This window comes from Manis javanica, chromosome 15 (genome assembly GCF_040802235.1).
Source record: "Manis javanica isolate MJ-LG chromosome 15, MJ_LKY, whole genome shotgun sequence".
NCBI lineage: Eukaryota > Metazoa > Chordata > Mammalia > Pholidota > Manidae > Manis > Manis javanica.
Genome location: NC_133170.1, coordinates 87,009,907 through 87,036,879, shown reverse-complemented (window position 1 = coordinate 87,036,879; position 26,973 = coordinate 87,009,907). Strand labels below are relative to the sequence as shown.

Sequence of the window (26,973 nt, the reverse complement as noted above, 5' to 3'; positions counted from 1 at the left end):
AGTGAGAAAAGACACAGAAACGAGGTGCTGTCAGGGGGCCTAGGTGTGTCTTTATGGTGCATAATCAGCTGAAAAGCAAACGGGTGAAACTGACACGCGTGGTATAGACGCACACCCCACCAGGAGGCGCTTCTCTGCAGTGCCTGCCACCTCAGGCTGGACAGAGGACATGACGCTAACCAGCGCACCCAACTTCTCTTAGGGAAGTCCAAAGACCTGGGCTCCTTAGAGCCGCCTCTTTTCCACAGGAACACTAGTCCACCTCACGTGGGCTGGGTTTTTTCTCTGCAATATCAGTTTTGAAAAGATGCTGCAGTTTCCGAACACCATTCTGGGCTTTGCTAAGAGCACTCCCAGGGGCCTCACCGACATACCTCATAGGAGAAGTTCAAGGCCTCTTCATCCACTCTGTCTCTCTGCGTGATGGCTTTGGCAGTGAACCCGCCTGCTCCTTCTTCATCTAGCTCCAAATTGTCAGTAAAATCTTCTAACTCATCGAGCACTGCATACTCCACTCTCTTTTCCTGATCCAGCTCATTCTCCTCATCCTTCTTATCAGCACTCTCAGCCCCTACGCCCACCCCGTTACCAACACTCCCGCCAAAGGGACAAGCATGCACGCCCCCACCGACAGGGCTAAGGGCCAGACCGCACTCCGCCCGAGCGTCGCGCTCCACTCCTGTGTACAGCACCTTCCTGTCCTTACTCCTGCAGCTCTCGGTAAAGCTCACACTAATCTTTACATCCTTAAGCAACTTAAGGTCAGGGGAGAACTTCCGGACTGCAGGTGCGTGCCGGGCAGTGCGTGGGCTGTGGCCACTACTGTTCGGGTCTATGAGGAGGCGGGCCTTAGAGAAGGATCCTTTGGAGAGAAGAGAAGCTCCGTAGAAGTTGAGCGGGTCCTCAGCAGGGGGTTCGGCCTGTCCATCACCACCAGAGCCAACGTCCATTACCTCTGCATCACTGGACGTTTGCAGGGGAGGTGGTGGAGACTGTTCACGGGGCAGCGCTTGGAGGGGGCAAGCTCGGGTCTCCATCACCGCTTCTCCTGCGGGCTCACGCGGGAGAGGAGAGGGACTCTCATATGTTTCCATAGTAAAAGTGGGTAAGACTATTTTAAAATACCAGAGTTTTAAAAAACCTTACATAAATCTATACAGCTAACATGCACAAGTCCGTCGAGACCCGGGTGCCGTCCTGCCCGCGCTGCGCACGCTGGCGGCTTAGTCAAGCTGGCCACATTGCTCTTTTCATTAATGTAGACAGCTTTTAGAACCACTGCCTCAATTATTGGAAATCACAATGCACTCAGCTTAAATGACTGACGACTAAGCGAGTCTGTCTTCATGCCAAAATGGCACCTTTCTTCTTCCACCTGCAAAGAGATTTAAAAACATCGTCACAAAGGAGGGAAACCAGCTTCCCTGGTACCAAGAGTTAACTGCTGTTAACAGTGTAGTAAAGAACTTAAACTAATAATACTGCCTAAGAGAACCTTTTACGGTTCAAAACAAACTATTTATTTCTTCAGAACCTAAATTATAATTTAAGTCCAAAGTTAAATATTGTATTAATTATCTATAATTGTAATTCCCACTTCAGCATCACAAAACCAATACTATCTTAAGGCTCAGAAAAGCTTAAGAAAGAAACTATGCTTCAGCACAGCAGTCCCCGCACTCATCCGTCAGGTCAGCAAGCACGTGGTGCAAGGCTGCCCTCTCCAGCACACGCATAAAGCATGTGGCCTTCCGCTGGCCGTCGGATCCACACTGATCCACTCACCTGCTGGGGCTGGGTCAGTCATGGGGCGAGCATGAGACCCTCAGCTCAACTCTGCGGCACTAGGGCCTTGCAGGGACAGCCGGGTGCTCTGCTACCCTGGGACCCCAGGACTCTCCTGGGCCCGCAAGGTGGCATGCGGACCAGGACAGTGAGGCAGCTAGGGTCGCCAGAGGTGGCTGGTTGTTACCAGCAGAGGAGGGGGTGATGGCGTGGGGAAGTGAGCCTGGCTAGGGTTGCTTGGGGGAGTGGCAGGAGATAGCTGGAGCCAAGGGACAGGGGGACCTGAGTGCCACTGGAGCCTAGCTCCACACTGGGGGCAATAAGGACCCATGGAGGCAATCAAGTGACTCTCATGCCATAATTCAGTACCTACTGAAAGGAGACCGACAGACAGCTCTGCCAGGCACAGTACCTGTGCCCAAGGTGTTGGGAAGCCAGTCCTCAAGGCCAGAGGGCAAAGGTGTAAAAGAGGCCCTGGTGACAGGGCTGGCACCCTCGAGAACAGTGAAGACACAGAACTGGCTGCACTGCTGACCAGGCAGAGGTGGAAAGAAGAGATAAGAGGGAACGGAAGGCAAGTGAGGTTTCTCCCCTGGGGGGCACATGGTCTGGCATTCAGGCAGGAACTCATAGAGAATGGACAGAGCACCCAAGCAACCCTGTCCGACAGGTGCTGAGGCCACAGCTCTGGAGCTGTGACTGGCCCAGAGACCAAGGGCCAGGACACACCAGCAGGGTGGTAGTCACCCCCAAAATCAAGCAGAGAGGCAGCCCAGGGAGGGAACACAGAACAAGGGAAGGGCTGAGGATGCAAGTCTGGGAAGCTCTGCTCCAGAGGAAGGACAACAAAGGGGATGACACGAGGCAGGTCAGAGGGGCAATCTGAAAACCCAGAGGCTGCAAGAGGGCCAGGCACCAGAGCAGAAGTGCGTGCAGACACACATACACTCCAACACCAGGCAGAAACATACACATATGACATGACATGCACACATGTGTAGATATGCACATGCACGCCCACACCCACAGGGGGCAGACTGACGGGCCGCATGGACAGAGGACAACATACCACACGTTTAAGAAGTTTATAGTGTAGGGATAGAGCATGGTGGTTGTACTTAGAAGAGGAAACAGCATACAAACCAGAGACTTGGTAAGATTTAATTCATTCATTCAACACATATTCACTAACCATCTACTCTAACGGAGGCACTACTATGAACAAGGGAACAGGTCCCTGCCGCCTGGACACACTGGAAACACGACGACCACGGAGCTGTCACTCTGTTTCCTACATTCTAAGATGCCCTTACATTTCTAAATTCAGTGTGAATTTAACACAGTAACTCCTTCCAAAGGTGTGCCCACATAGGTGCCATGGATGGAGGAAAGAGAGCACGTAGACAATGGACTCAGAGCTGCATAGTAAATACTAAGGGGGCTGCAGACAACAGGCAGGAGGAACCCCAAGTGGAGTGAGGTCGGTCTCCTGGCAACCAAGAAAGATCCTTTCAGAGGACAGACAAGTCAGCCAGCCCAGGGCTTCAGAACTCAGGTAAGACCAGGACCCACCCCTCAGCCCCTGGCAGGCCTGAAGTCCCTAATGAGAGCCAATTGATGATTCCGGGGCTTAAAAACAAAACTGAAGATGTGAGGAGGGGGTGCAAATGGTGCTGCTGTACTGTGAGAAGGCTAAGCAGCCAGAGTAGAAGCACAAAGCAAAGACGGTGATGCTAACACACTGAGGGCAGCCTTCACAACGGCACCCAAGGAGGTACACAGGGAGGCTCCCAAACGCCCCAGGGCGGCAGCTCAAGGCTGAGTGCCCCTCCGTGGGGCAGTCCTGGGCAGGGCCCTTCCTTTTCTCTGTAAGCTTTCCCCAATCACTCAACAAGTGTTTGCTCGACACTCCACAGGACACACACAGCCCATTCCAGATGCTGACGACACAAGACAGGGTTCCTACCCCTCAGAGCTCATATTTTAGCAGGAGATGAGCAAGTAAACACTAAGAAAAGCTAAGTGTTCAAGAGAAAACAAAGAAGCTGGGGGAGAAGAGACAGCTTCAGAGGCCTCACGGCCAGCGGCCAGCTCAAGGCAGAGTGAGCTCGGTAAGCGGCGGGGTGGGAGGGAGGACATGCTAGGTGACACGGAGAACGTGCGGCGGCAGGTGAGAGAAGGTCGGGTCAGTGAGCGCAAGGGAGACCGGGGCTTTGGCTCTCATCTTGAGACAGGTGGGCCGCGGGACAGCAGGGTCCAAGCGAGGTGGGAGGGTGCAAGGCCAGCAGGGGCAGCCAATGCTCAGCCAGGCTGTGTGAGGCACGCCACGCGTTTCCCCCCACCCGCTCTCATGCAGTGCTGTGAGAGGAAGGTCAAGGACAGAGACACGAAGCAACCCGCCCAAGGCCACACAGCTAGGAAGCACTGGGGCTGCTCTGCCCGCCGGCGTGCCGGCTCTGGGGGCACCACCGTGGCTCCAACACTACCTCGCAGTTTAAAATGTCCAGAAAAACCGTGGAGGGTAGATAGGGGGGAGGGGCAAAGGGGGGAACAAAGAGCAGAGTGGAGAGGCTGACCAGGCGGCTGGGACCAGCGCATTGAGCGGGAGGCGGTAGGAAATGGCCCTAAAGCTGGCATGGAGGCCCAAGAGGAGTCCAGGTGACTCCAGACTCAAGCACAGGCAGTAGGAGGGGAGTCTGGGTGGGCAAAGACCTGCGTTTAGGTTTAGCTGTGACTACCTGACATCAGACCAACACATGGAAATGCAGAAGAGGCAGCAACTCAGGAGGGAAGCCAGGGATGGGAACAGAGAGGCCGGAAACAGCACTAAGGTCCAGGAAGCTGCAGGATGCCACCAAGGAGGGGAGGGGAGCTACCAAGACCAAGACTGGGTGACCAGTCACATTCCTGTTTCCTGCCCCCAGTGTCACAGTCAGACAATCAGACAACACCTAGAAGTGCCCCAACAGCGCCTGGCCTTAAAGGGCTCAAAGCCCGGTTCTCCCGCCATCAGCCCCACTACTGCTTCAGCTGATGGGACGCACAGATGCAAACCTTGCTTGCCTAGTGGGCCGTGAGCCAGCAGCAGACTCACAGCAGGCTTCCCTGGATCCCTGGCACCAGGGGTAAACCAAGACGCTTGGACAGCGCCCTTCGTTGTAGTCCACTTGCTGCGATGGCATCGAGGCGCCGGCTGTGACGGTCCCGTGCTGTGACTGCTGCCTCTCGGTCAAGCCTCTCCCGCTGCAGCCTCCCGCCCAACCCAGGAGCAGTATGACCTCATCCACTCCTTCTGTCATACTCCGATGAGCCTCACACCCCGCGCGCACAGGCCGCACGGCTGACCGGCCATTCACTCCCTTTGGCGAGTGAAGGCCCGCGGGAGGGTTCGGGCCACTTTGCCTGTGGCCCCGGGACTGGGGACCAGGCTGCAGCCAGGAAACACAGCGTCCCCGCCTAGTGGCCGGTCTCTAGACTGGACTCTGCCGTGCATCAGGTAACAAGGTACATGCAAGCATGCAAAACGGCAAATGAAATTCCTACCATGAGCAACCCAAGTCCGCGGATGACACTTGACAGGTATCACTGTCAACAGGTTGCCACCTTCCGTTTATTTCTAACACGATCATTGTCACAACAAAACCACAGTCCGATTATCTACTGTGACCCTCAATCCAGGAGCATGAGGTGGATAAAAAGCCTTGGGCGACTTCTCAGATTTCACAAACTGGGTTACAGCCGGCAGCGTCCTGGGCCAGCACTACCCCCGTTCACACACTTCCCGCCTGAAAGAGACGCTGCGGCAAAGGGCGCACAGTGCCAGGGGCCTCTACACTCGGGCTGCTTACCCGGCGGAAAGCGACCGGCGTCGGGGCCCCCCCGGGCCCCAGCCCCCGGCACCCGCGCCCGCACGGCGGGACCCCCGCCCCGCCTTCTCCGAGGCCCGCGGCCATGATGCCTCACAAAGGCCGGGCCTCCGCGTGGCCGAACCCGCCCGCGCCCTCCGCCCCGCCCCGCCCCGCCGTCCGGCCCTGGCCCTCGGCGCGGGAAGGAGGGAGGGGAAGGGCCGCCCTCGCGCAGGCCGCAGCGCCCGCCGCCCGGCCCGCGGGGCGCCCCTCGCGCCCCGCACCTACCTCGGCGCCCGCGGCCTGCCGGAGCTGCCCGCAGCCCAGCCACAGCAGGGAGGTCCTCACGGACCGGCCGCCGCCGCCGCCGCCACCTAGAGAGGCCGCCCGGGCTCTCTCCGGTCGGCGAGACCCGCCTGCCGCGCGGGGAGAGCGGAGGGCAGGCCTTGGCGGCGCGCGGCCAATCCCTGCGCGCGGCAGCCCCGCATTGGGGGAACCGCGGAGCCGGCTGTGAAGGCTGCCAATCGGCGGCGCGCGGCTCTCGCGGCTACGGCGCGCGGCCCAATAGAGCAGGCGCGTGGGCGGGACCAGGCGCGGAGGCCGCGGCCGCTCTAACGGTCGCCGCCGGGGCGGGGCTCGCCGCGTGGAGCGCCGGGAACGGGAACGCGGGGGACGCCGGGAGCGGAGGAGTGCGGGGAATGCTGGGAGCGGCCGCTCGCCGGGAGCGGAGGTCTGACCGCTGCTGACGAGCCCTTGCACACGCAGGCATTATGTATTTTCCATTTAAAAGTCTTAAACGGAATCATTAGGAAAGAAAGACGAGCATGCCCAACTGTCTGGCACTTTTTTTTTTGGTAAAAGGCTTCATTTCAATAATCTGAAGATTGGTATATATCATTATATATACAAGACTTATCTGTTTAACTCGTAAAGAGTATATTTCTTGGCAACACCCTTTAGATTTGCTCTGCAAAACTTTTAGTGTGTTAAGTTTGCCATTATTTGTGATGGTTATTCTAGTTGTTTAATTATGTCACTTTTTTCTTAAGGTAACATTGATACACAATCTTACGAAGGTTTCACATGAGCAACATTGTGGTTTCAACAGTCACCCATATTATCAAGCCCCCCCACCCCATTTCAGTCACTGTCCATCAGTGCAGTAAGATGCCAGAGAGTCACTACTTCTCTGTACTGCACTGCCTTCCCCATGACACCCCTACAATCGTGTACTAACCACAATACCTCTCAGTCCCCTTCTCCCTCCCTCCCTCCCCACCCCCTCCCCTTTGGTAACCGCTAGTCCCTTCTTGGAGTCTGTGAGTCTGTTTTGTTCCTTCAGTTTTGCCTCATTGTTATACTCCACAAATGAGGGAAATCATTTGGTACTTGTCTTTCTCCGCCTGGCTTATTTCACTGAGCATAAGACCCTCTAGCTCCATCCATGTTGTTGCAAATGGTAGGATTTGTTTTCTTATGACTGAATAATATTCCATTGTGTATATGTACCACATCTTCTTTATCCATCTACTGATGGACACTTAGGTTGCTTCCATATCTTGGCTGTTGTAAATAGTGCTGTGATAAACATAGGGGTGCGTATGTCTTTTTCAATCTGAGAACTTGTTTTCTTTGGGTAAATTCTGGGTGGAATTTCTGGGTCAAATGGTATTTCTATTTTTAGTTTTCTGAGGAACTTCCATATTGCTTTCCACAATGGTTGAACTAATTTACATTCCCACCAGCAGTGTGGGAGGGTTCCCCTTTCTCCACAACCTCGCCAGCATTTGTTGTTCCTAGTCTTTTCGATGCTGGCCATTCTTACCAGTGTGAGGTGATACCTCATTGTGGTTTTAATTTGCATTTCCCTGATGATTAGTGATGTGGAGCATCTTTTTATATGCCTGTCGGCCATCTGAATTTCTTCTTTGGAAAATGTCTGTTTAGATCCTCCACCCATTTTTTAAATCAGGTTGCTTTTTGGGTGTTGAGGCGTGTTGAGTTCTATATATATTTTGGATGATAACCCCTTGTTGGATATGTCGTTTACAGATATATTCTCCCATTCTATAGATGCTTTTTTGTTCTACTGAGAGTGTCCCTTGCTGTACAGAAGCTTCAGAAGCTTTTTAGTTTGATACCGCCCCATTTGTTCATTTTTGCTTTGTTTTCTTCTAAGAGAAAGAGATTTTTGCCAATGTTTTCTTCTAAGAGTTTTATGACTTACATTCAGGTCTTTGATCCATTTCGCGTTTACTTCTGTGTATGGAGTTAGACAACAATCCAGTTTTATTCTCTTGCATGTAACTGTCCAGTTTTGCCAACACCAGTTGTTAAAGAGGCTGTCATTTCCCCATTGTATGTCCGTGGCTCCTTTATCGTATATTAATTACCATATATGCTTGGGTTTATATCAGGGCTCTCTATTCTGTTCCATTGATCTATGGGTCTGTTCTCATGCCAGTAACAAATTGTTTTGATTACTGTGGCTTTGTAGTAGAGCCTGAAATTGGGGAGCATAATCCCCCCAGCTTTATTCTTCCTTCTTAGGATTGTTTTGGCTATTCAGGGTCTTTTGTGGCTCCATATGAATTTTAGAACTATTTGTTCTAGTTCATTGAAGAATGCTGTTGGTATTTTGATAGGGATTGCATTGAATCTGGAGATTGCGTTAGGCAGGATGGCCATTTTGACAATATTAATTCTTCCTATCCTTGAGCACAGGATGTATTTCCATTTATTGGTGTCTTCTGGCACTTTTCCTTTTGTTCATACCGTTTCGGGAGCCTCAGACAGGGGGCAAAGTAAATGGAGGAGGACAGCTCATCCTTCCGGAATTCCAGTCAATAAATGTAGAAGGAAGATGGAAATGGAAAACCTCCCATTTGGAAGCCAGATAATAGCTGTGTCAGACAAGCATTATGAATGGGAAAAACTGGGCAGAAGTGTGACGAACAGGTGGAAGTTTTTTGTTTTACAGTTGCAAAATTTTTCCCCAATACACTAATTGCAAAAGGAAAATAGTAGTTCTGCAGTGGAAAAAGACCTGAGATACCTTAACCAAGTAATCCATGTCACCAGCTAATATATACACACTCTAAGTCAGAAAAGTGTACACTCTAGCGAGGTGCATTGCGCTGCACATTCGTGAAGGAAAAGCGCACAAGGAAAGGGCCGTCCTGCGGGCCTCCTGAGAAGGGCAGCATCCCTTGTGAGTGTTATTTCCCAAGAGGCAAAGCCTGACTGTCACCACAGAGATCAGGCCGACCCGAGTGAGGGGCATTCTACCAAAAGGCTGGTAGGTGCTCTTCAAAAGTGTCAAGATGTTCAAGTCAAGGACCGAGGAGCGGCCTGAAGGAAGTATGACTAAGCGCAGTGTGGGAGTGGGGCCCAGGGTTGGAACGTGGTTCAGGAAAATATTATTAGTGGGACAACTGGTAAAATTCAGGGATGGCCTGTAGATGAGTTACTAGTATTATATCAGTGTTAATCTCGGTCAGGATCATTTTACTGTAGCTGGGTAAGCTTGTTAACGTGTGGGAACTGGGTGAAGGTCACTGTAGATCTTTGTTCTGTTTTTTTCTCAAGTTTTAAGTCTGTGGAAATCACTTCAAAATGAAAAGGTTAAAAAAGGTAGGAGGGTGGGTTTACAGGTGATGATGCTAGAGGCTTACCAAGGCCTTTCGCTCATCACCCTTCCATTCACATGGCTGCCCCAGTGGTCAGCACTGGGCACCTCACAGTGGGCACTGAGCCCCATGAAGGTCTGGCTCCTGGCCTTGGCCCAGCATAGCTGTGGGAACTCCACACACACTACCATCCCACTTTAGTGACCATTCCATGCTTTGTTGTCTTTTGAGTTGGGGGCCTTACCTGCCCCAGTGATTTGAGACCTCAGACCTGCACACTACAGCTGGCTTCCCACATGGCCTGGACCTACTGGGTGACAAGCCCCCACCACAGGACCTCCCCAAGGTCCCCACCCAGCTCCAGCCTCAGAGGCACAAACAAGGGCCTGATGATTCCATCTGCTGGCAGGCGAGACTGAAAGACCAGGTGCTGGGGGGCTCTGCTGGCAGGAGGCCAGGAACTTAGGCCTGCCTGGACAAGACCCAAAGGCAGGCTGCATTCCGAGGCTGGTTACATTTACTCATGGGCTCGCCTCCAAATCAGCCAGCCCCACGCCTCCAGCCTCCACAACGGCACACCTCATCACAGCTGCCCTGGAGCCAGAGAGCAGGTGCGGCTCCTCGGGGAAGGGGCATCTGACACAGGGAGGAATTCCCCAGCGGCCCAGGAGAAGAGGCCCCATGCTGGGAACGCAGGGGTCAGATAGATCTGGGGCCGAGCACAGAGGCCCAGGCCCTCCTGGGTGGCATATCAAAAGCACTTTCAGAAAGAACCCGTTTCCTAGGGTCCCCGTACCCTTGTAACAACAGCACAAGGGCCTCACTTCGAGGCACTGGCCTAAACAAATGGAGGCTGGGGAAGCGCCAGCCCTGTCATCCCTGGTTCAAGCGTCCAGCTGACCTAGGCATTAGGATACAGCTATGGGCATGAGAGGACAGGCCCTTCCTTCCTGGAGCCCCCACTGTGACAGGGACGTGCCCAGGCAGCAGTCCAAACACACAGCATGCCAGACAGAGCCAACTGCGACACGGAAAACTAGTACAGGGACCAATGGCAGACTGCAACTTTAGACGGGATGCCTCCCGAAGACTTTGGCCAAGACCTACACAGTATGAAAGAGATACCTGGGTGAGGAGTCCTTCAGGCAGAAAGGACGGCAAGTGCGAAGCCCTGGAGCAGAAGCTTGCAGGAAGCGTGGCCATGGGCAGCCAAGGCGCTGGGACGAGTGAGGTGACGGTGGGAGGCGGCCCGGGCGGCAGGGTGAGACAGAGCGGGAGGCCCGAGGCCCAAGGGGCAGGCGCCCCGAGGTCTGCCTCGTCCTCGTCCTGGTCCTTCCTGCCCTCGGGGTGCCGCCTTGCCGCCTGCCTGGGGACTGGGGCAGTGCGGCAGCACCGCCCCAAGCGTGTCTCCTCCTCTGTACAGTGACGGTCACGACGGTCAGTCTGCTAGGGCTGCGGTACCAAAGTACCACAACTGAACGGCCTGAAGACAGAAATTGACTGTTGCACAGTCTGGAGGCCAGAGGTCTGAGATGAAGGCGTGGGCAGCGCCATGCTCCCCCTGAAGGCGCCCGGGAAGGGCCTGTTCCAGGCCTGTCTCCCAGCTTCTGGTAGTGTCTTGGCGCAGCGCAGCACAGCTCACCTTCACCGGGCATCCTCCCTACGTGCGTGTCTGCCCGCGCCCAGACTTTCTCTTCCGTAAGGACACCAGTGACGCTGGCTTAGGGCCCGCCTCGGGATCTCATTGTATCTTGATTACCTCTGTAAAGACGCTGATAAGGTCACTTTCTCAGGTATTGGAGGCCAGGATGCCAACTTATCTTCTGGGGGACACACAACTCAACCCATAACAGAACTACATGTTGGGCTGCCACTTCCTCAGGGGGCCCAAGCCGTAGGGGAGCCTGGGACAGGCTGGGGGCAAGGGCTCAAGACAAGTCCTGGGCAAGCTTTCCCCATGCAGGCTGCACCCCTGGGGCAGAGGCAAACATCAGGGGAGGCTCTTCGGATGGCTTTGTACTCAGCCCAGAAGCACCCCATGAGGGCACATGAGCCCGGCCTGGTGTGGACCAGCTGCTGATGTGGGTATGTGCCCGACTGGGAGCCCGGCTCACTGTGGCTCAGCTGGACACATCTGACCCTTGGAGCCGGTCCCCCTCGGGCCTGGAGGCATGGGCTGCGCCACTGCCAGCAGCCCCCTACAAGCCCAACTGTGCCCAAGCAAGCCAAGGAATGCGTCAGGCCCCTGAGGGGTGGTCCGGGCAGGAAGGGGGAGAGATGAAGAGGCAGGACAGGCCCGGTGCACGCCTGCACCCCATCCCAGTCTCCCATGCTCTGAGAGGGCCAAGGTGGGGATCAGCTGCAGAAGTGGAGGGAAGTCTGGGTCCCCCCACTGCACACATGGGGCCCCCTTATGCTCAGCTCTGGCTGGGGTCAGGAACTCACATCCCTTCCCACCATCGCCTGGCCTCTGGACTGTACCCGGATTACAGGTCTGACCACACCAGTTCCTCAGGGGACCCCCGGGGGCACCCCACTGCACCTTGGTACCATGGCCCAGCTCAGGAGGCCCTGTAGTTGGCACCTACTGTGTCCCATGCACACAGGCTCCTTGTACCCCAGCCTCAGCGGCCAGATGATTGGTGGATGCGCTGCTGGACCCTCAGGCTTCCATCACGGCGCTCAGGAGCCCGTGAGCAAATGGAGAATGTGGAAAGAGCCTTGTATGGGTATCTGTGCCTCAGGAGCTCTTGCAGGCCAGGGAGCAGCCCCACCGCCCCTTGCATACCACTCCTTACATCCCCGCCACACAGTCTAAGGGCCTGGAATGCACTGACTCACCACAGCCTCAGAGTTTTATTATCAACATCTCATGTTCAAGTACAGAGTCCTGTGAAGTCTGACTCCTCACTGAGAAGGGAAATGGCAGCGTTGGCCATGCCCCCTCGCTGACATGGGCCTGCCTCAAGACGGGGGCTTGAGAGCCTGCTGGGACATCCCAGCACACAGGTGCACACAGGACTCCCTCACCCCGGGACTGCCCCATGCACACGGGAGCCCTGCATCCACTAGCGATGCTGCGTTTCTGTTATGAGAGTGGGTTTTTCCCAGGTCTCCCCTGTCCCTCATTCCAAATGTGGCCTGTCTCCTCTACAAGAGCAGGTCTGGCTCTCAGGAATTGGACTATGCCCTGGAGAGGCCCCCTTTTAAACCAAGGTCTACTGCTATTGTTTTGACTAAAGCACAGGCCCACTGGCCAGAAGCACATGCATGTGATGGCACACCTCTGCCTGTCCAACACACTGGGTATATATGCCTGAGAGCGTGTGTGTTGTATGGGCATGCATATGTGTCCTGTGCACTACACGTGGGCCTGTGTGCATGGGCAGGGGGTAAGGCCAGGTGCATCCACACATACAGCATGCCTGGGCCTGCCCCGGACTGTCCCTCCCACTGCATAAGAGTGGACCCCAAGCTGGACACGGGGACATGGATAGATAACACACATTAAAGGCCCTCGTCCTGGGCGGGTGCTGGCTGAGTCATGCCCAGGGCTGGGGGTTAGCTCTGCAGCCTGAACTCGTGGGTGCTGGTCTCCCAGCGGGAAGGGTCCCTGTCCAGCATGCTGCGCTCCGTGAAGGTCACCTGCCCGGCCGCGTCCACAAGGATGACCGTGTTGGTCCTGAAAGAGAGCACATGGCCCATGATGAGCCCCCTGCCCACCCGTCAGGGTGCCAAACGGGGTCAGAACTAAGGCAGGAGAGGCAAGCCCAGCACACCTGGGCTCGTGCTGGACGCTCAGCTTGGCCTGGGGCAGGTCAGCGATGAGCAGCAGCTTCAGCCTTGGGAGGTGGAGGGGCCTCCTGGGGCCTAGGACCCCCCCTGGCTCGCCCCACAGACCCGTGCTTATTGAGCCCTGTTGCCTCCACTTTGCAATGTCCACCTGCCCCGTCCGCCCACCTCTCTTACCAGGGTGGCCCCTGGGCTGACCATGCACCGCCCCACCCAGGACCCTCCAGGGCTCCCAGGCAACAGCCTGGCACCAATGCCCAGGCCTGCCAGACACTGGGCCACACTCAGCTCTTCCAAGAGGTGGTGCGGCTGATCGCTCAGGTCCTGGGCTTCTCCACCGGGAACTCTCTCCTGTCCTCCTCCTCCCCCTGCTCCCCCACTGCCCGTCCCAAAGGCTCAGCCAGCCTTCGCCAGGTGAGTGAGACCCCGGGCAGGGAGCAGGCGCAGCCCCAGCGCACGTGGATGCACACACGCTGAAGACTGGGAGTCCCAGCGGGGGGACCCAGCAGCCACACGTCCGGCCGAGGAGCAGACTCGTCACTGGCCTCACACAGAAGTGACGTGAGCACACCATTTAGTCACCAAAACAAATCTGTAGTAGAGGAGGGTCCTGAGAGAAATGATGCCCCCACACCTGCCCAGAGAAAAGCCACCATTCAGGCACACGACCTCTCGGCCCTGGGGGACGCCAGCTCACACGACGCAGGTCCTGCCTCCGTCCCATCCCAGCCAGAGGGCTGGAAGCTGCCACTTCCTGGAGAGTGTGAGACCAGGGCCTGCTGCCCTCTCCATCAGCAGGTCCCCCAGGCTTCACACATCCATCCCAGCCTAATGCCCCTTGCTTTGGCACAGCCCTGGCCAGTCACCTCACCGCCTCTCAGGAGAGCCACCTCCATGACCCCCCATCTGCAGGGACAGGAGGCGCCTCACTCCTCCAGTCTCATTCTACCTGGAACTGAAAACCAGGTGCACACGAGACACCGGCCTGGTGTTGGTCGGCCCCGTCCCTGTCGAGCACCCCGTCCCTGCCTCTCTAGCAGCTGTAGGCCCCGAGGGCCAGGCCTGTCCTCCACAGTCACTGCAGGGCCCCAGCCTCCGCCAGGCGGGCGCTTGTGGGGCCCAGGTAAGCTGAGCTCAGGCGGAGGTGGCTGTGCGAGGCTGCACTCCGCCTCCAGGCCAGGCACTGCTGCAGCGCTCCTGGCACATCCCGGCTGCTCTGGCCACCCGCCACCCCCCAGTGCAGCCGCCCTGGGAAAGAGTCATGTGGGCAGGCCAGGCCTTGCAGCCATGAAGAGCCTCTCCTCCTCACCCAGGAGGGAGGTGGGCGGAGAAGGAACTTGCTGGGAGGTCAATGGGGTCTTGCTCCGTGAGGTTCTCACCGCATGGCTGAGACCAGTGGCTGCCCTTTCACGGGGTGGTGACCTAATCCCAGCCCTGGCCACAGACAGCATGACAGGCCCGGGACACATGAGAGGAGGAGCAGGCGGTGGGACCTCTGGGCCCATAGGGATTTGCTGGCACGAGCTTGCTGTTGCCACCCCAGACCCCTTGTGGCTGCACAGGGAATGGGGGACGGGGGGCAGCTCAGGAACCCGGCTGGGAGGCACTGGAAACCTCGGAGGTCTGCCTACTGGCCTGCAGCACCCCTGATAGCCAACAGGCACTTTGTGCATGACGGTCAATGGTGACGTCTCCTTGTCCCTCAGCACCGAGCTAGAGGGGCAGCTGCTTCTAGATAGAGCAGAGGAGGCCGGGTTCCCTGTGGGACAGGACCGGACGGGTCTGGCAGCCCACCATACCTGGTGCCGTAGTCAGGGCAGCGCACGCACACGGCCGCATACTTGCTCAGGATGGGCTGCACGTACTCCCTGCCCTGGTCCTCGATGGCTGGGTCTGGCAGCTGCCTGGAAGGATAGAGGACAGGGGAGGGGGCACCACTGAGCACGGAGCCCTGGGCAGACCCAAGCAGGACTTCCCTGAAGGGAGGCTGTGTTGAGAGGCTAAAGGTGCCCTGGCTCATGGCACGTGGAGGAGGAGGGGGACCAAGGGGCAGGGAGAGGCCCTGGGGGAGAGGAGCGTACAGGGCTCCTCCAGGGCGGCTGGGGCATCTGGCCAGGACAGTGTGAGATGAAGGCAGCTCGGCCAGTACCCTGAACCCGGCTGCTAGGGCCCAGATGTGCCAGGGGTGGTCCCTGGGGCTCATGCCCCTTGCAGAGTCACGGGTGCTTCAGGGAAGTCAGGTCAGGGGCTCCCCTCTGCCTGGTGGTTCCTGGGGTGGCATGTCTGAGCCACAGCTGCTAGGGGGGCAGCACACGGGGTGGACAGCCAGTCCCAGGCCCAGGCCGTCTGGGCTGGTGGCTCGCTTCTGTGGTTGGCTAAGCACCTGGAGCCTCCGGAATCTCCTGTGGCCCTCTGTGTGCAGGCAGAGGGGCCCTCCAGCTACTCTGGCCCTACGTGGGCCACATCAAGCATCTGAGAGCCCCGAGCTGCCCACACCGGCCCAGGACTCCCATCTTCAAAGGGCCCCAGTGAAAAATCTCAATGACCTGAGGTGGGCAGGCAGATGTCTGCCAGGCTCTCCTGAGGCTGAGGAGCCAGCCTCCGCCACCCACACGGGGCCTCCCAGGGCAGCAGAACCTGCCTGCTTCTCTGCCCCACGAGCACTGGGGGCACTCCGCCTGCCACAGCGGGACCTGCCTACTCACGCCTCGTCATTGTTGAGCACGTCCAGGAGCTGGGCTACAAGGGCCTCCTTGGGGACAGCCTGGCTCCTCTCCACAGCCTCCAGGAAGAGCCGCTTCCCGAAGCACAGCTTCCTCCACGGCGTCTCCAGCAGGGCGTTGCTCAGCCCGTAGGTGCCTGCGGGTGGGGGAGACAGCCCGGCCGGGGCGGAGGCTCCACTGAGCTCAGAGAATGCTCCCACCCACCCAGCCACACCAGGCGAGAGGCCAGGGGAGCGGCCGGGGGCACTGAGGCCAGGCCCCCCGCACTCCAGCACCCCCGTCTGTGTGCCCTCCTGAATCATCTGCGTGGTGAGGGCTACAGAATTCAACACAGCTGGACACCCACAGGAGGCCTTGAGGCACAGATGCCAAGTGGCTTTGAGGGACAGGAGCATAAGGAACAACCTGAAATCCAACAGGGCAAGGAAAGGGGGTACTTGGGAGGGAACCGCTCCCCCATCTCACTCCTGTCTAGAAGCCACAAGAAAGCTGCAAGGTGCGTCCCAGCTGAGCACATCAAGGGTGGGAGAATCAGCAACCTGAGGCCAGGAGGGTGCGGCCAGGTCCGTCAGTGGTCAGGGGGCCTGCCAACATGGACATGGCCCCACCTCCACGTGCTGGCCAGGACCCTGCTCGGGGCCACAGGATCTCAGCGCAAGTGTTTCAGAACAAGCTCTCAGCGGGTTGACAGAAGGAGTTACAGAAAAGAACAGCATTTCTCATGTCAACAGGAGCAGCATGGCCTTGAGATGGAGTGGCCCCTCGGAGCCTCCCCTCGAGAGACTACACCAGGTCGCAGGGGCAGGCGGATCCGGAGTCACGCTCCGTGAAAGGACGGGAGCACTGCCCTCTGCTGCTGCCAGCCTTTCGGGTGACGATCTTGGCCGCATCTGAAGTGCCTCCAGCCACTTCCCAGGAAGACAGCTGTGGCTCCGCCGGGCCCCCACAGCCATGCCGCGAGCCTGGGGTGTCACCCATCAGGAGCGACGGGAGGGCCGCTCAGCAGTGGTGCTGGGTGCCTGCAAAGAATGGGGGAGGACCCCTACCTCCCACCATACACAAGAATCAACTCAAAATGTCCCGAAGACCTAAACCTAGAAGCTGAAACTACAAAACTCTTAGAAGAATACGTACAGGGAAAGCTACACAACCTTAGATTAGGCAGTGATTTCTCAGATGTTTCTTAGATACCAAAAACACAAGCAAAGAAAGAAAAAAATAGACTACACTTCATCAACATTTAAAATGTGCTTCAAGAGGTAAGAACAAGAAAGGGGAAAGAAAGATCCATAGAAGGGAGGAAACTTTTCTAAGTTGTACATCTGATAAGAAACTAGTACCTAGAATATATAAAGAACTGTACCTCAATAATAGAAATACAAATAACCTAACTTTAACAGGCAAAGGATCTGCACAGACATTTCTCCCAAGATACACTATAGACCAATGAGCACATGAAAATATGTCCCATGTCATCAGCAGGTCCAAACCCACTGTGAGGTGCACTTCACACCCACTAGGACGGCTGCAATAAAGCGGACAGACAGTGACTGCTGGGGGGACAGAGAGACTGGAACCTCACACACTGCTGGTGGGAATGTAAAATGGTGCAGCTTCTTTCAAAATCAGTTTGATGGATCCGCAAAAGGTTAAACAGTTGCCTTATGACCCAAAAACTCTGCTCCTAGGTATCTACACAAGAGAAATGAAAACATGTCCACACAAACATTTGTAAGTAATGTTCACAGCAGCATTACCCACAATAGCCAAAAGGTGGGAACGACCCATGTGTCCATCAACAGGTGGAGGTGGAGAAACGAACCGCAGGCTGTCCGTACACTGAGTGACACTCGGCCACGAAAAGGCACAAAGCCCTAATGCTGCTACAACGTGGACGAACCTTGAAAACATTCTTGCTACGTCCAAGAAGCCAGACACAAAGGCCACACATTACATGATTCCATTTATATAAAATGTCCACAGAGACAGAAAGTATGTTAGTGGCTGCCAGGGGCCGAGGAAGAGAGGGGTGATGGCGAGGGACCGCTAAGAGGCACAGGGGTTTTCTGGGGGTGATAGAAATGTTCTGAAATTATATAGTGGTGGTTACACAATTCTGCGAATATACTAAAGTTACTGAAGGGTAAACTGTAGGACATGTGAATTATATCAATAAAGCAGTCATGAAAAAAGTGACACAGATCAGGCCAGGGATGAAACAGCAGGATGTAGTTGAAAAGAATTACTTTCAGCAACGATTTAGCAGAAAACAAGCATCCCCAGCCACAGGGTCTCAGGCACTGAAAACCAAGGGTACCACACGGGTGGCTTCCAGGTGTCTCCACAAAGGCCTCTAGGCTGGGGCGTAGAGCTGGGGGGTGAGGCTGGGGGCTCTGCGTCCTTCTGTGCCTTTACATTTCCAGCTCTCTCCGGGCGGTTGCAGTTTGGCACTGGGAGAAGGTCCCTGCGCTGCAGACAGCCCCCAGTGGGCCAGGTGCAGGCTCAGGCGGTTACGGCCACAAAGGACACCGGCAGACAGAATGCACTGTCCGGGGAGAGCAGTACATCATGGAGCCTGCGCCCAGAAAGTGTCCCCAGAGCAGCAGCCCCGTCCTGGTGCCAAACCCCATCCTGGTGCCACCCCCCAGAGCAGCAGCCCCCGTCCCAGTGCCAACCCCCAGAGCAGCAGCCCCCGTCCCGGTGCCGACCCCCAGAGCAGCAGTCACCATCCTGGTGCTGCCCCCCACCTGGTGCTGCCCCCAGAGCAGGCTCACCTGGTGCCAGGACAACGGGCTCGGGCTCCCCCCGGTTTCCATAGTAGCAAACAACATCTCCCTTCTCCATGCTGCGGACAGGAGGGGAGAAAGGGTCAGACAGGAGCCACAGGCATCCTGACCCCTCCAGCCATCTCCAGGGCCCCACCCCCATCCATGACCCTCTGTGGCCAGGCAGGGTCATCTGGCTCACTGCAGGGACCACTGGCCAGACGGCAGCATCTGAGACCCTCCTGTCCCACTGTGCCCCGAGCTGCGGGCAGTGATACCTGCAGGGGCTGAGCGTCGGCTCAGGAACACCGGTCCCCTCTCTCAGGCTGCGGCCCCCACTGCTCATCTCTGAGTGCTTCCAGATGGCATGGGATGCCCCGTGGTGACAGAGGCTTCCAAACACAGACCCAAAGACCACATTTTCCTACTTTCCTACACTGAGTGTGCATTTAAAATAGTTTAAAATGCTCCAGAGCTGAAAGCATTCCCATTCTTAAACACCAGAGTAAATCTGCCAAAGCTCAGAATGTCCTCTCTGCAAACCAGAGGGGCTCTTCACAGCTTGTGGGCCCCCCCTGGCGGGACACTGCACACAGAGATCCGAGCTTTCAGGATGAACCGACACAGAAAAAGGGCCAGGCTGGGTACAGGGAGCGTCTGTCGCCGCCCACCAGGCCGCCTGGCCCAGGCAGCCTCACGTCCCAGTCCCACTCACTGATTCCTCCCTGTAGCCCTTGGTTCCTTTCTTAAGATGTCTGGCTGATGACTTCAGATATTTTGTTTGCAGGCAAGAAGCTAGAATGCATGAGGACTGGGCACCACCCGCACTGACGCCGGTTGGGTGGCAGGGCCCTGGCGCAGGCACCAGCCCCCATAGGGCTGAGGCCCCCTTCTCAGCCGTGGCCTCCCACCAGCCCCGCCACTGGGGCTGCGTGCTGGCCCGACACCCTGCACCCTCTGGCCTCAGTCCTGTGCACCAGCTGCTGCCTGCCCCTTGGGACATTCCTCCTGGCCCACCTGGCCCTCGGGCTTAACCCCCTGGGCTCCCCTGCCTGCAGGCTCCGGTCCTGTGGCCCTGGGAACTGGCAGAGGTGTGAGTGAGGGGCTTGGGCCCCGACCTGCAGGAGCCATGGCCCCATGTGCAAGTCCACTCAGAGCATGGGGCCCTTGTCACCAGCCACTTGGTCTAGCTGGCCGGGCGGCTGGTCTCCCTGGCTGAGTCGGATGTACACAGAACTATGGATGAGCAGCAAGGTCCCGGGGCCACGCTGGGGGAGCACAGTGCGCATGGGACTACCCCACCAGGTGCCACCCAAGGTACAAGCAGGCCAAAGTGGGCAGGGGAGGGCAGTAGGTGCCAGAGCCAATCCCCTCCAGTGAGACATGGTGGCCTCCAGATCAGCGTGTCTGTCCTTGAGGCAGGGGTGGGGCTGCACATGCCACATGCAGTGGACACTCAAAGGCCTGGGGATCCCAGGCCAGGGAAGAGCCCCATGGACCTGCCCTGGTGAAGGACGGACATCTGGCCCTGTGCTGGTGGACAGCCCTGGGCTGACAGTATCTACTGACTGCTGGGTTGGAGGGGGAGGGAAGGGGCACAGGGAGAGGACAGAGCCAGAAGGGAAGGGACCGGGAGAAATGCTCACTTCACTGCAAGGCAAGATACACAAAACCCCTGAAGGCCATGCCTCTGCGGTGCGAGAAGAGCGCACCCACTGCCCCAGTGGGCTGAGGCGGGCTGCTCCCACCGATGCCTTAATCCACTGGCTGCTCTGCAAAGCCTGCTCTGAGAAATGTACACAGACCTCGGGTGCAGGAGGTGGACACTAGCCAGAGCCTCTGCACACCGGCCACGCTTCCCGGCTGTGACATTGCTGCTCCTCCATTTGATAATCTGCTGTATATACTGAGACTGTTGGCAGCATCCACTCAGCTGTCTGCACGCCTGTAGCCAGGGCCTGGCAGGAGCCACAGAGATGAGGCACCCTGAGAAGCCAGGCCACAGCCCAAGGGCGGCCAGCCAGCACCTGGGATCTGCTCTTGAGATGGAAATGCAGATGCTGCAGGTTGGCATTCAGGGGCAACATCAAGAGCATGTGGCACCACCTCCCAGTGGCACCCACCTGGTGGGACACAGCTGCCACCTCTAGGGGCACCCAAGCCCGTGCAGCAGGACCCCAGTCCCCCTTGCACTGGCAGTGGCATGGCCATGTGACCTCCCCATCTGAGCTCAGCCACGTCAGGCACACATGGGGTGGCTGTGAGGATGTGCTGCAAGCTGCATGTGAAGGGCTCAGCAGGCATCCCCTGTGGCCATCCAGGTGCCCCCTGCTGCTCCTCTGTAAGCTTCACGTGGGCCTGGCACTTGGCCCAGGCCCTCTGCAGGGTCCCAGCAACCTGACTCCCAAATCTCTGGCCCAGGACAGGGGCCCTGAGGCTCTAGGCCTCACGCTCTCCCGGGGCCCCTCCTCCTGCCCTGCCCCCGCCCGTCTGCCCTGCTCTCTGACTGTCTGTGCAGCCAGGCCTCCATGTCCTCTGGTGGCAGGCCCCATGGGCAGCTTGGATAGCTGTGTTGCCCCCTGACAACTCCAACCAGGTCCTGGGAGCTTTCCACCAGGCCACTCAGAGGCTGGGACCCCCGAGACGAGCCAACCCTGTGCGCTCAGACACAGCCACCGCAGGTGCCTCCACAGGCACCGGGCTGCTCACCCCTCAGGCACTTGTGCTTGCACCTCCTTTCTCCAGCCTGGGCACCTCTGCCCACCAGAGAGCAGGGCAGGTGAGGTGTGGCTCAGAACCGCAGGGCTCCTAAGCCACAGACAGGGGAGAAGGCCTCCGAGGCAGGGGCCAGTGTGGGAGGAGGTGTGCCCTGTGCTCTAGGGTGCTCACTGCGGACATGCTGCAGCTCCCATGGCAGGAGGCCCCCGGCTCTGCTCCCCAAGTGCCCGTGACGTGGGTCTGGGAGAGGCTGGGCCCTGTGGACACTCACCAAGCCCCTGGGGGGGCCGCCACAAAGCCACAGTACCCCAGCTGCGCAGTGGGACAGAAACGCTGCTTCCTGCCTAGCCTATGACCTGGCCCTGGGGCAGCAGCAGTGGGCTCTTGTGCCCCGCCCAGGAGACCCACCTCAGGTCGGCTGCTATGAGGTTGAAGCCATTGTACAGGTGTCCTTCTGCGGAGACCTTCCTGAGGTAGGACAAGCTGTCCATGTCAGCAGTTAGAAAGTGGGCCACAAGCTCACCTGTGGGCAGGGAAGACACCTGTGGCCAAGGTGGCAGGGCCAAGCCCCTCTCCCAGGGAAGACTGGCATGGAGCCCCGACAGGCTGCACGCCAGCAGGCCAGCCACGCCTCGTTGCCCCAACAGCCGAGGAGGTCTGTACCGAGAACTCTGTTGTTGTGGGTTTTACAATGGTTCCCCCCACTGCACCCCCATGGAGAAGCGCGAGGGAAACAGCCCTCTGTGGGGACCACGTGTGGGCAGATGGGGCACAGTCGGGAGTGACACCTGGCCAAGGACCGGTGTGGAGAACGCTTCCTGGGAGCAGTGCCCATGTGGCGGGTCCACGCGGGCTGTCCAGGGGCCGTGGGGCTCTGGGAAACGCCCTCCTCCCCGTCCGCCCTGTCTCTGCCCCAGCTCTGCGCAGCGGCTCTGTCCACGTACCTCGGCCCCTGGCTCCCTGGTCCAGCTGTGGCTGCAGGTAGTTGGTGAGCGCCGCCAGCTTCCCCCGGGTAGTGATGCCCAGCCACGTGCCCCCCTCCTTGCCTTCCTCCATGTCAAGCCCTGTGGCAGATGACATCGTCACCACCGGCAGGGCCCAGCCGGGGGCACCAGCCCTGGCCTGTTCCCGTGTCCTGGAGAGACACACGCTCAGCCCAGCAGCCCTGGAGGTGGTGCAGGGGCTTGAACTCCCAAGGCCGCAGCAGCCGCTGGGGCCTCAGGACCCTCCCCCACCGAGGTTTGCCACCTGATGCCTTTGGGAGCTCCTGAGGCTGTGTGGCAGGCACTTCCTGGCCCCTGGGTCAGCACGGGACCGAGAGCACAGTGCCGGCCCCATCGCAGGAAAGCACACTGGCCTGGGTCTGGGGCAGGGGTACTGACTGCCCTCCCCCAGCAAGATGCTGGGCCCTCAGGGTGGGCACATGCAGGAGCACCTGCCTCTTGTACCACAGCACTGGCCCAGCCAGTATGAGGGGCCCACACTCCTCGGGACCCCTCACATGCTCTACAGGGCCCGAAAGCCACAGGAATGCGTCTTGCTGGACTAGTTGGTCATTTTACTTGAAGATGAGGTTAAAAACAGCCAAGTCATTAAAATGTTACTTTTATAATAATAGTAAACTATAGTGTAAAAGAAATAAAAGCTGTAAAGTTCAGAAAAAAAGAAGTAAAACAGCCTTTACTTGTAGACGACAGGATTGTATGAGGAAAAAAAAAATGCAAAAGGAATAAACAAAACAAAAACCAAAAAGAAACTAAATCCTAGTCTGCCATTTACAGCAGCACTAAGTGATTTTTTAAAAACTTAGGAAAACATTTAAGGAAAAACGTGTAACACGTGAAGACTGACAACCACAGACCTGTGTGGAGAGACGCCCCGTTCCGTGGCCGCAGGACCATACAGCTATGTGGCCCCTGGCAACCAAGGGAGCTGGCACAGTCCCAGCCAGAATCCCAGCAGGCCTCGCACTGCGTAGAAATCAGTGAGCTAGTTCTGGAAAGTGCGTGCAAAGGGTGCCGGAGCAGTCCCGAAAAGAACGGCAGTGGAGAACTTACACGACCTGATTTTGAGATGTGCTGAAAGTCGTAGTGATTGGAACAGTGCGGTGTTGGTATCCAGACAGAGACCCATGGATGGTCCCCTTTGTATGTGTTCAACTTGTTTTCAACCAAGTTGCCTAAGCAAAAATGCAAAAGGCAAAGGAGTATCTATTCAATCTGTGATGTTGGAGCCACTGGAGAAGATGGGGTGGAGGGTGTGGGTGGGTGTGGATCCCGGCCTCACACCTGTGTAAAAATTGATGTGACATAAATCATAGCCCCAAATCAGAAGGCTTGTAGAAGCAAAGAGGGAAATATCTTTATGACCTCAGAGCAGGCAAAGACAGAACAAACCATAAAAGAGAAGATGAACTGTACTCCATTAAAGTGAAATATTCTGCCCACCAAAATCTATCATTAAAAAAATCAGTAGGCAATACGTTTGCCCAAAGGACTCCTACCCAGGATGCATGAAGAGCTCCTCCAAACCAACCGCTAAAGAGTGAATGAAGCTTCTACCTCTGACCAGTCAGCAGGGACCTGACTTACCAGCCCACCTGGGTAACCAAAAATCTAGACAAAATACATGAAATAATGGTTTCATGAACCTGAACATCAGGAAACAGAGGACAATTCCTAAAAGATGGGAGACAAGCGAGGCGCGCCCCAGGACTGGAGGGTCCCCAGGACACGGCACAGGGGTCCGGGCAGGGCCCGCGGCAGCCTGGCTGAGGACAGGGGCGCAGAGTCTGGGGAGACCGAGGTGGCCAGAGGCCCCGGGACAGAGGACCGGAGAGGAGAGAGCTGCCGGACAGCCCCAGACATCCGGCCAGTGCGTGCGTGGGAGGAGACCAGCCGAGGCCAAAGAGAACCGTCCAGAAAGATGAGAGAAGACACTTACTTCTCCCACTGGGAATAGTGCCTATTCTTAGAAGCCGGCCTGGAAAGCCTCCAGATTCAGAGGGCTGCTGGAACAGTATACAGAAGGAAAATCAGCCTCGGACTGGGTGCAGCTTCAGACCCGCCTGCCTGACAAATGTTTAAAGACCCGGAAGTATAAACTGTTTCTGAGTAACTTAACTGTGTCCCAAAGAAGCTCAAGAATACTTACAGGTATACAAAAATATCCAGCCCTCAGTAAGATAAAATCCATACAAGTGCAGCATCCAATAAAAAATCGGCGAGCATCTGAGGAATCAGGAACACACCCCATGCCCACTAAGAGGAAGTCAATCAGTCCATTTGGATCTGACACAGGGGTCAGAATTTATAGATAAGGACATTCCAACAGTTAAAAAAACCGCATCCTATATGCTCAAAAAGTTAAGTAGAGACAAGGAAAATATAAAAATTGAATTTCTAGAGATAAAAACTACAATGTGTGAGATAAAAACATACAGGATGGGATTACGTGCAGATCGGCCACTGTAGAATAAAAGACTGGTGAACTTGGAAGACACGGTAATAGAAGCTAAGACGAAACAAGAGGATTTCTAAAAATGAACTGAGATAAAGCATCTTACTAGGCTGACGGACGGTGACTGTAATGGGGTATGTGGGGGGACTTGATAACGGGGGAGTCTAGTAACCATAATGTTGCTCATGTAATTGTACATTAATAATGCCAAAATAAAATTTTTAAAAAACTTAAAAAAAAAAAAAAGAACTGAGAGTCACTGAAGTGTGGGACAACCTCAAGCAGGCTAACATGGGTGTAAAAGGGGGCAGAGAAAGGGGAAGAGTTGGGAAGAGAGAGCAGCAGACAGGAAAAATATTTACAGAAATAACACCCACTTTTTTCCAAATTTCTAACAAGTTCCCAAGCAATGCCAATGCTCCTGGCTCAAGGACCACATTTGGAGAGCCACTGGCCTACAGTCTGGCACAGAATTTGATGATGCCAGATGGGGGAAGGACGTGGACCTTGGTGTTTCTCAGCCCCAAGCTGGGCACAGTGGCTGCCAGGCCACCCTCCCAGCGGGCAGGAGTCTCGGATCAACATGCCGGGGCCGCCTCTGAATCACAAGGGGTGAAGGATCCTGGGCGGCTGAAGCTCCCCAGCTGGGATTGGCACTGATTCAGGGGCAGGGGGCAGGCCTGAGTGCCAGGGCAGGATAAAGCCCAGGCGGCCAGGATGGCTTGAGAGGCACAGGCCGACTAATGCTTCCTCTGAGCCTCCATGTCCTCATCTATAAAACTCCTTGAGAGGCGCCTCCTGTCTCCCCAAGGGCATCAGCCCTCAGCCCTCACCCCACCCCTCCTGACCAACCCCCGCCCCACTCTAGCCTCCTGTTTGTGCCCTGCATCCGTCATACACACTGCCTGCCCCGTCCCCATGACTCCCTTCTGTTCCACGCTAGTCCGACATGGCCGATGGTCCTAGCCATGCCAAAGTCTCCACTCAGCCCTCTTCCCACGGCCCCACAGGCCTGCCCCTCAACCTCTGGGAGAGCTTGGCCTGCTCAGCAGAGGACCCCACACACATACCCTGATGTGACTGTACTGCTGTGATCAGAACTTACGCAGCAGGGATCTCCCCGTCAGCCCCTTCCCACGCCTCTGTCTGCACAGCCAGACATTTCCAAGGTCCCCCAGGCAGCTTCTGATAAGGCCAATATACAGCCCAGGGAACAGTCTCTTCCCTTTTGCAGTGGCCACCCTGGGGACTGTGCTCATGGCCTCAGAGCAGCTTTCCCCGCCACCTGCCAGACCTGTACGGGATGGCGCCCTGCCTCGGTCTCCCACCCCTGTCCTGTTCCCACATGGCACCGGGCCTTCCGGCCTCAGCAGTGTTCTCTCACACTACTGCCCAGCCACGGTCCGCGCAGGAGGCCTTCTCTGGGAGCTCCACAGCCGAGCTTTAAGTTGCTGCAGGCAGAGCAGGGCACACAGTGGCCTCCCTGGTGGGCAGGGGACCCAGCCGTCACTGACACCACTGCCCCGAGGGGACCCGGCCGCCATCCCCACTCCTCGTGCTGTCCCGCCCGAATGCATCCCAAGCGAGCCTCTGCTCCTCAAGCCCAGGCTCTCTCTCCTTGGGGCGAGGGGTGCTTGTGTGTGAACAGAAACGTGCAGACTAAGTGCACGCGCACACACACACACAACTACGACGCTTCACAGGGATCGAGTGTGGACTTGCACCTCCTAAAAATCCAATCGCATGCCCACAGAAGAGGGGGGATCCAAATAAAACCGACCCACCCTTCAGGCTACTCCTTCCAGAGATGCAGGGCGCCCGAGGCTGGGTGGAAGGTGGCAGCAGTTCACCCCAGCACTGGCCCTGCACCAACTCGGGCGCCCGCCCCACAAGCCCCATCTGCATCACCGACAGGCACCTCCGGGGCACACGCTCCGCCGCCGCAGCCGCCAGCGCGAGGGACTCACCGCTGAGCACCTCATTGCCGCTGCCCCAGAAGTCGGCCCGCTTTGACGGTCTGTGGTAGAACTCATCCCTGTTGGCCGCCAGGATGAGCCTGAGGAGAGAGCGTGGCTGAAGGGCAGCTGGAGACAGAAGAGCCATGTTCTTCTCTCTCTTGTCAACAAAGAAAATCCGCCTCAGTAGCAAGTAGCAACACGGATAAGTCCCAAAGAGGACAAGGGCTGCACGGGGCCAAGGAGCCAGGCGGCTCTGGTGGGTGGCCTTCCCGGGACCTGCTGAGGAAGCACGCTGCCAG

At 57.0% G+C, this 26,973-nt stretch overlaps 2 protein-coding genes across 8 annotated transcripts in view; both read right to left on the bottom strand.

Annotated features, from left to right (window-relative positions):
- The window catches only part of DGCR8 (DGCR8 microprocessor complex subunit), a 32,214-nt gene extending 26,064 nt beyond the window's left edge, over window positions 1-6,150 (bottom strand). The window contains exons 1-2 of the mRNA XM_073222976.1: window positions 5,919-6,150; window positions 375-1,375 (exon numbers count right to left, since the gene is read on the bottom strand). Coding sequence (XP_073079077.1) covers window positions 375-1,094 — 720 coding nt within the window. The 5' untranslated portion in view covers window positions 1,095-1,375; window positions 5,919-6,150. The remainder of the gene's footprint in view (window positions 1-374; window positions 1,376-5,918) is intronic.
- Window positions 6,151-12,096: 5,946 nt separating this feature from the next.
- Window positions 12,097-26,973, bottom strand: part of TANGO2 (transport and golgi organization 2 homolog) — a 36,463-nt gene continuing 21,586 nt past the window's right edge. For 3 of the 7 annotated variants that reach the window (XM_017675881.3, XM_017675880.3, XM_017675879.3), the window contains exons 3-9: window positions 26,684-26,772; window positions 22,202-22,321; window positions 21,666-21,780; window positions 18,549-18,619; window positions 15,757-15,910; window positions 14,851-14,955; window positions 12,097-12,941 (exon numbers count right to left, since the gene is read on the bottom strand). In XM_017675881.3, coding sequence (XP_017531370.2) covers window positions 12,821-12,941; window positions 14,851-14,955; window positions 15,757-15,910; window positions 18,549-18,619; window positions 21,666-21,780; window positions 22,202-22,321; window positions 26,684-26,772 — 775 coding nt within the window. In that variant the 3' untranslated portion in view covers window positions 12,097-12,820. The remainder of the gene's footprint in view (window positions 12,942-14,850; window positions 14,956-15,756; window positions 15,911-18,548; window positions 18,620-21,665; window positions 21,781-22,201; window positions 22,322-26,683; window positions 26,773-26,973) is intronic. The other 4 variants (XM_073223755.1, XM_073223754.1, XM_073223756.1 and 1 more) reach the window with 2 other exon arrangements.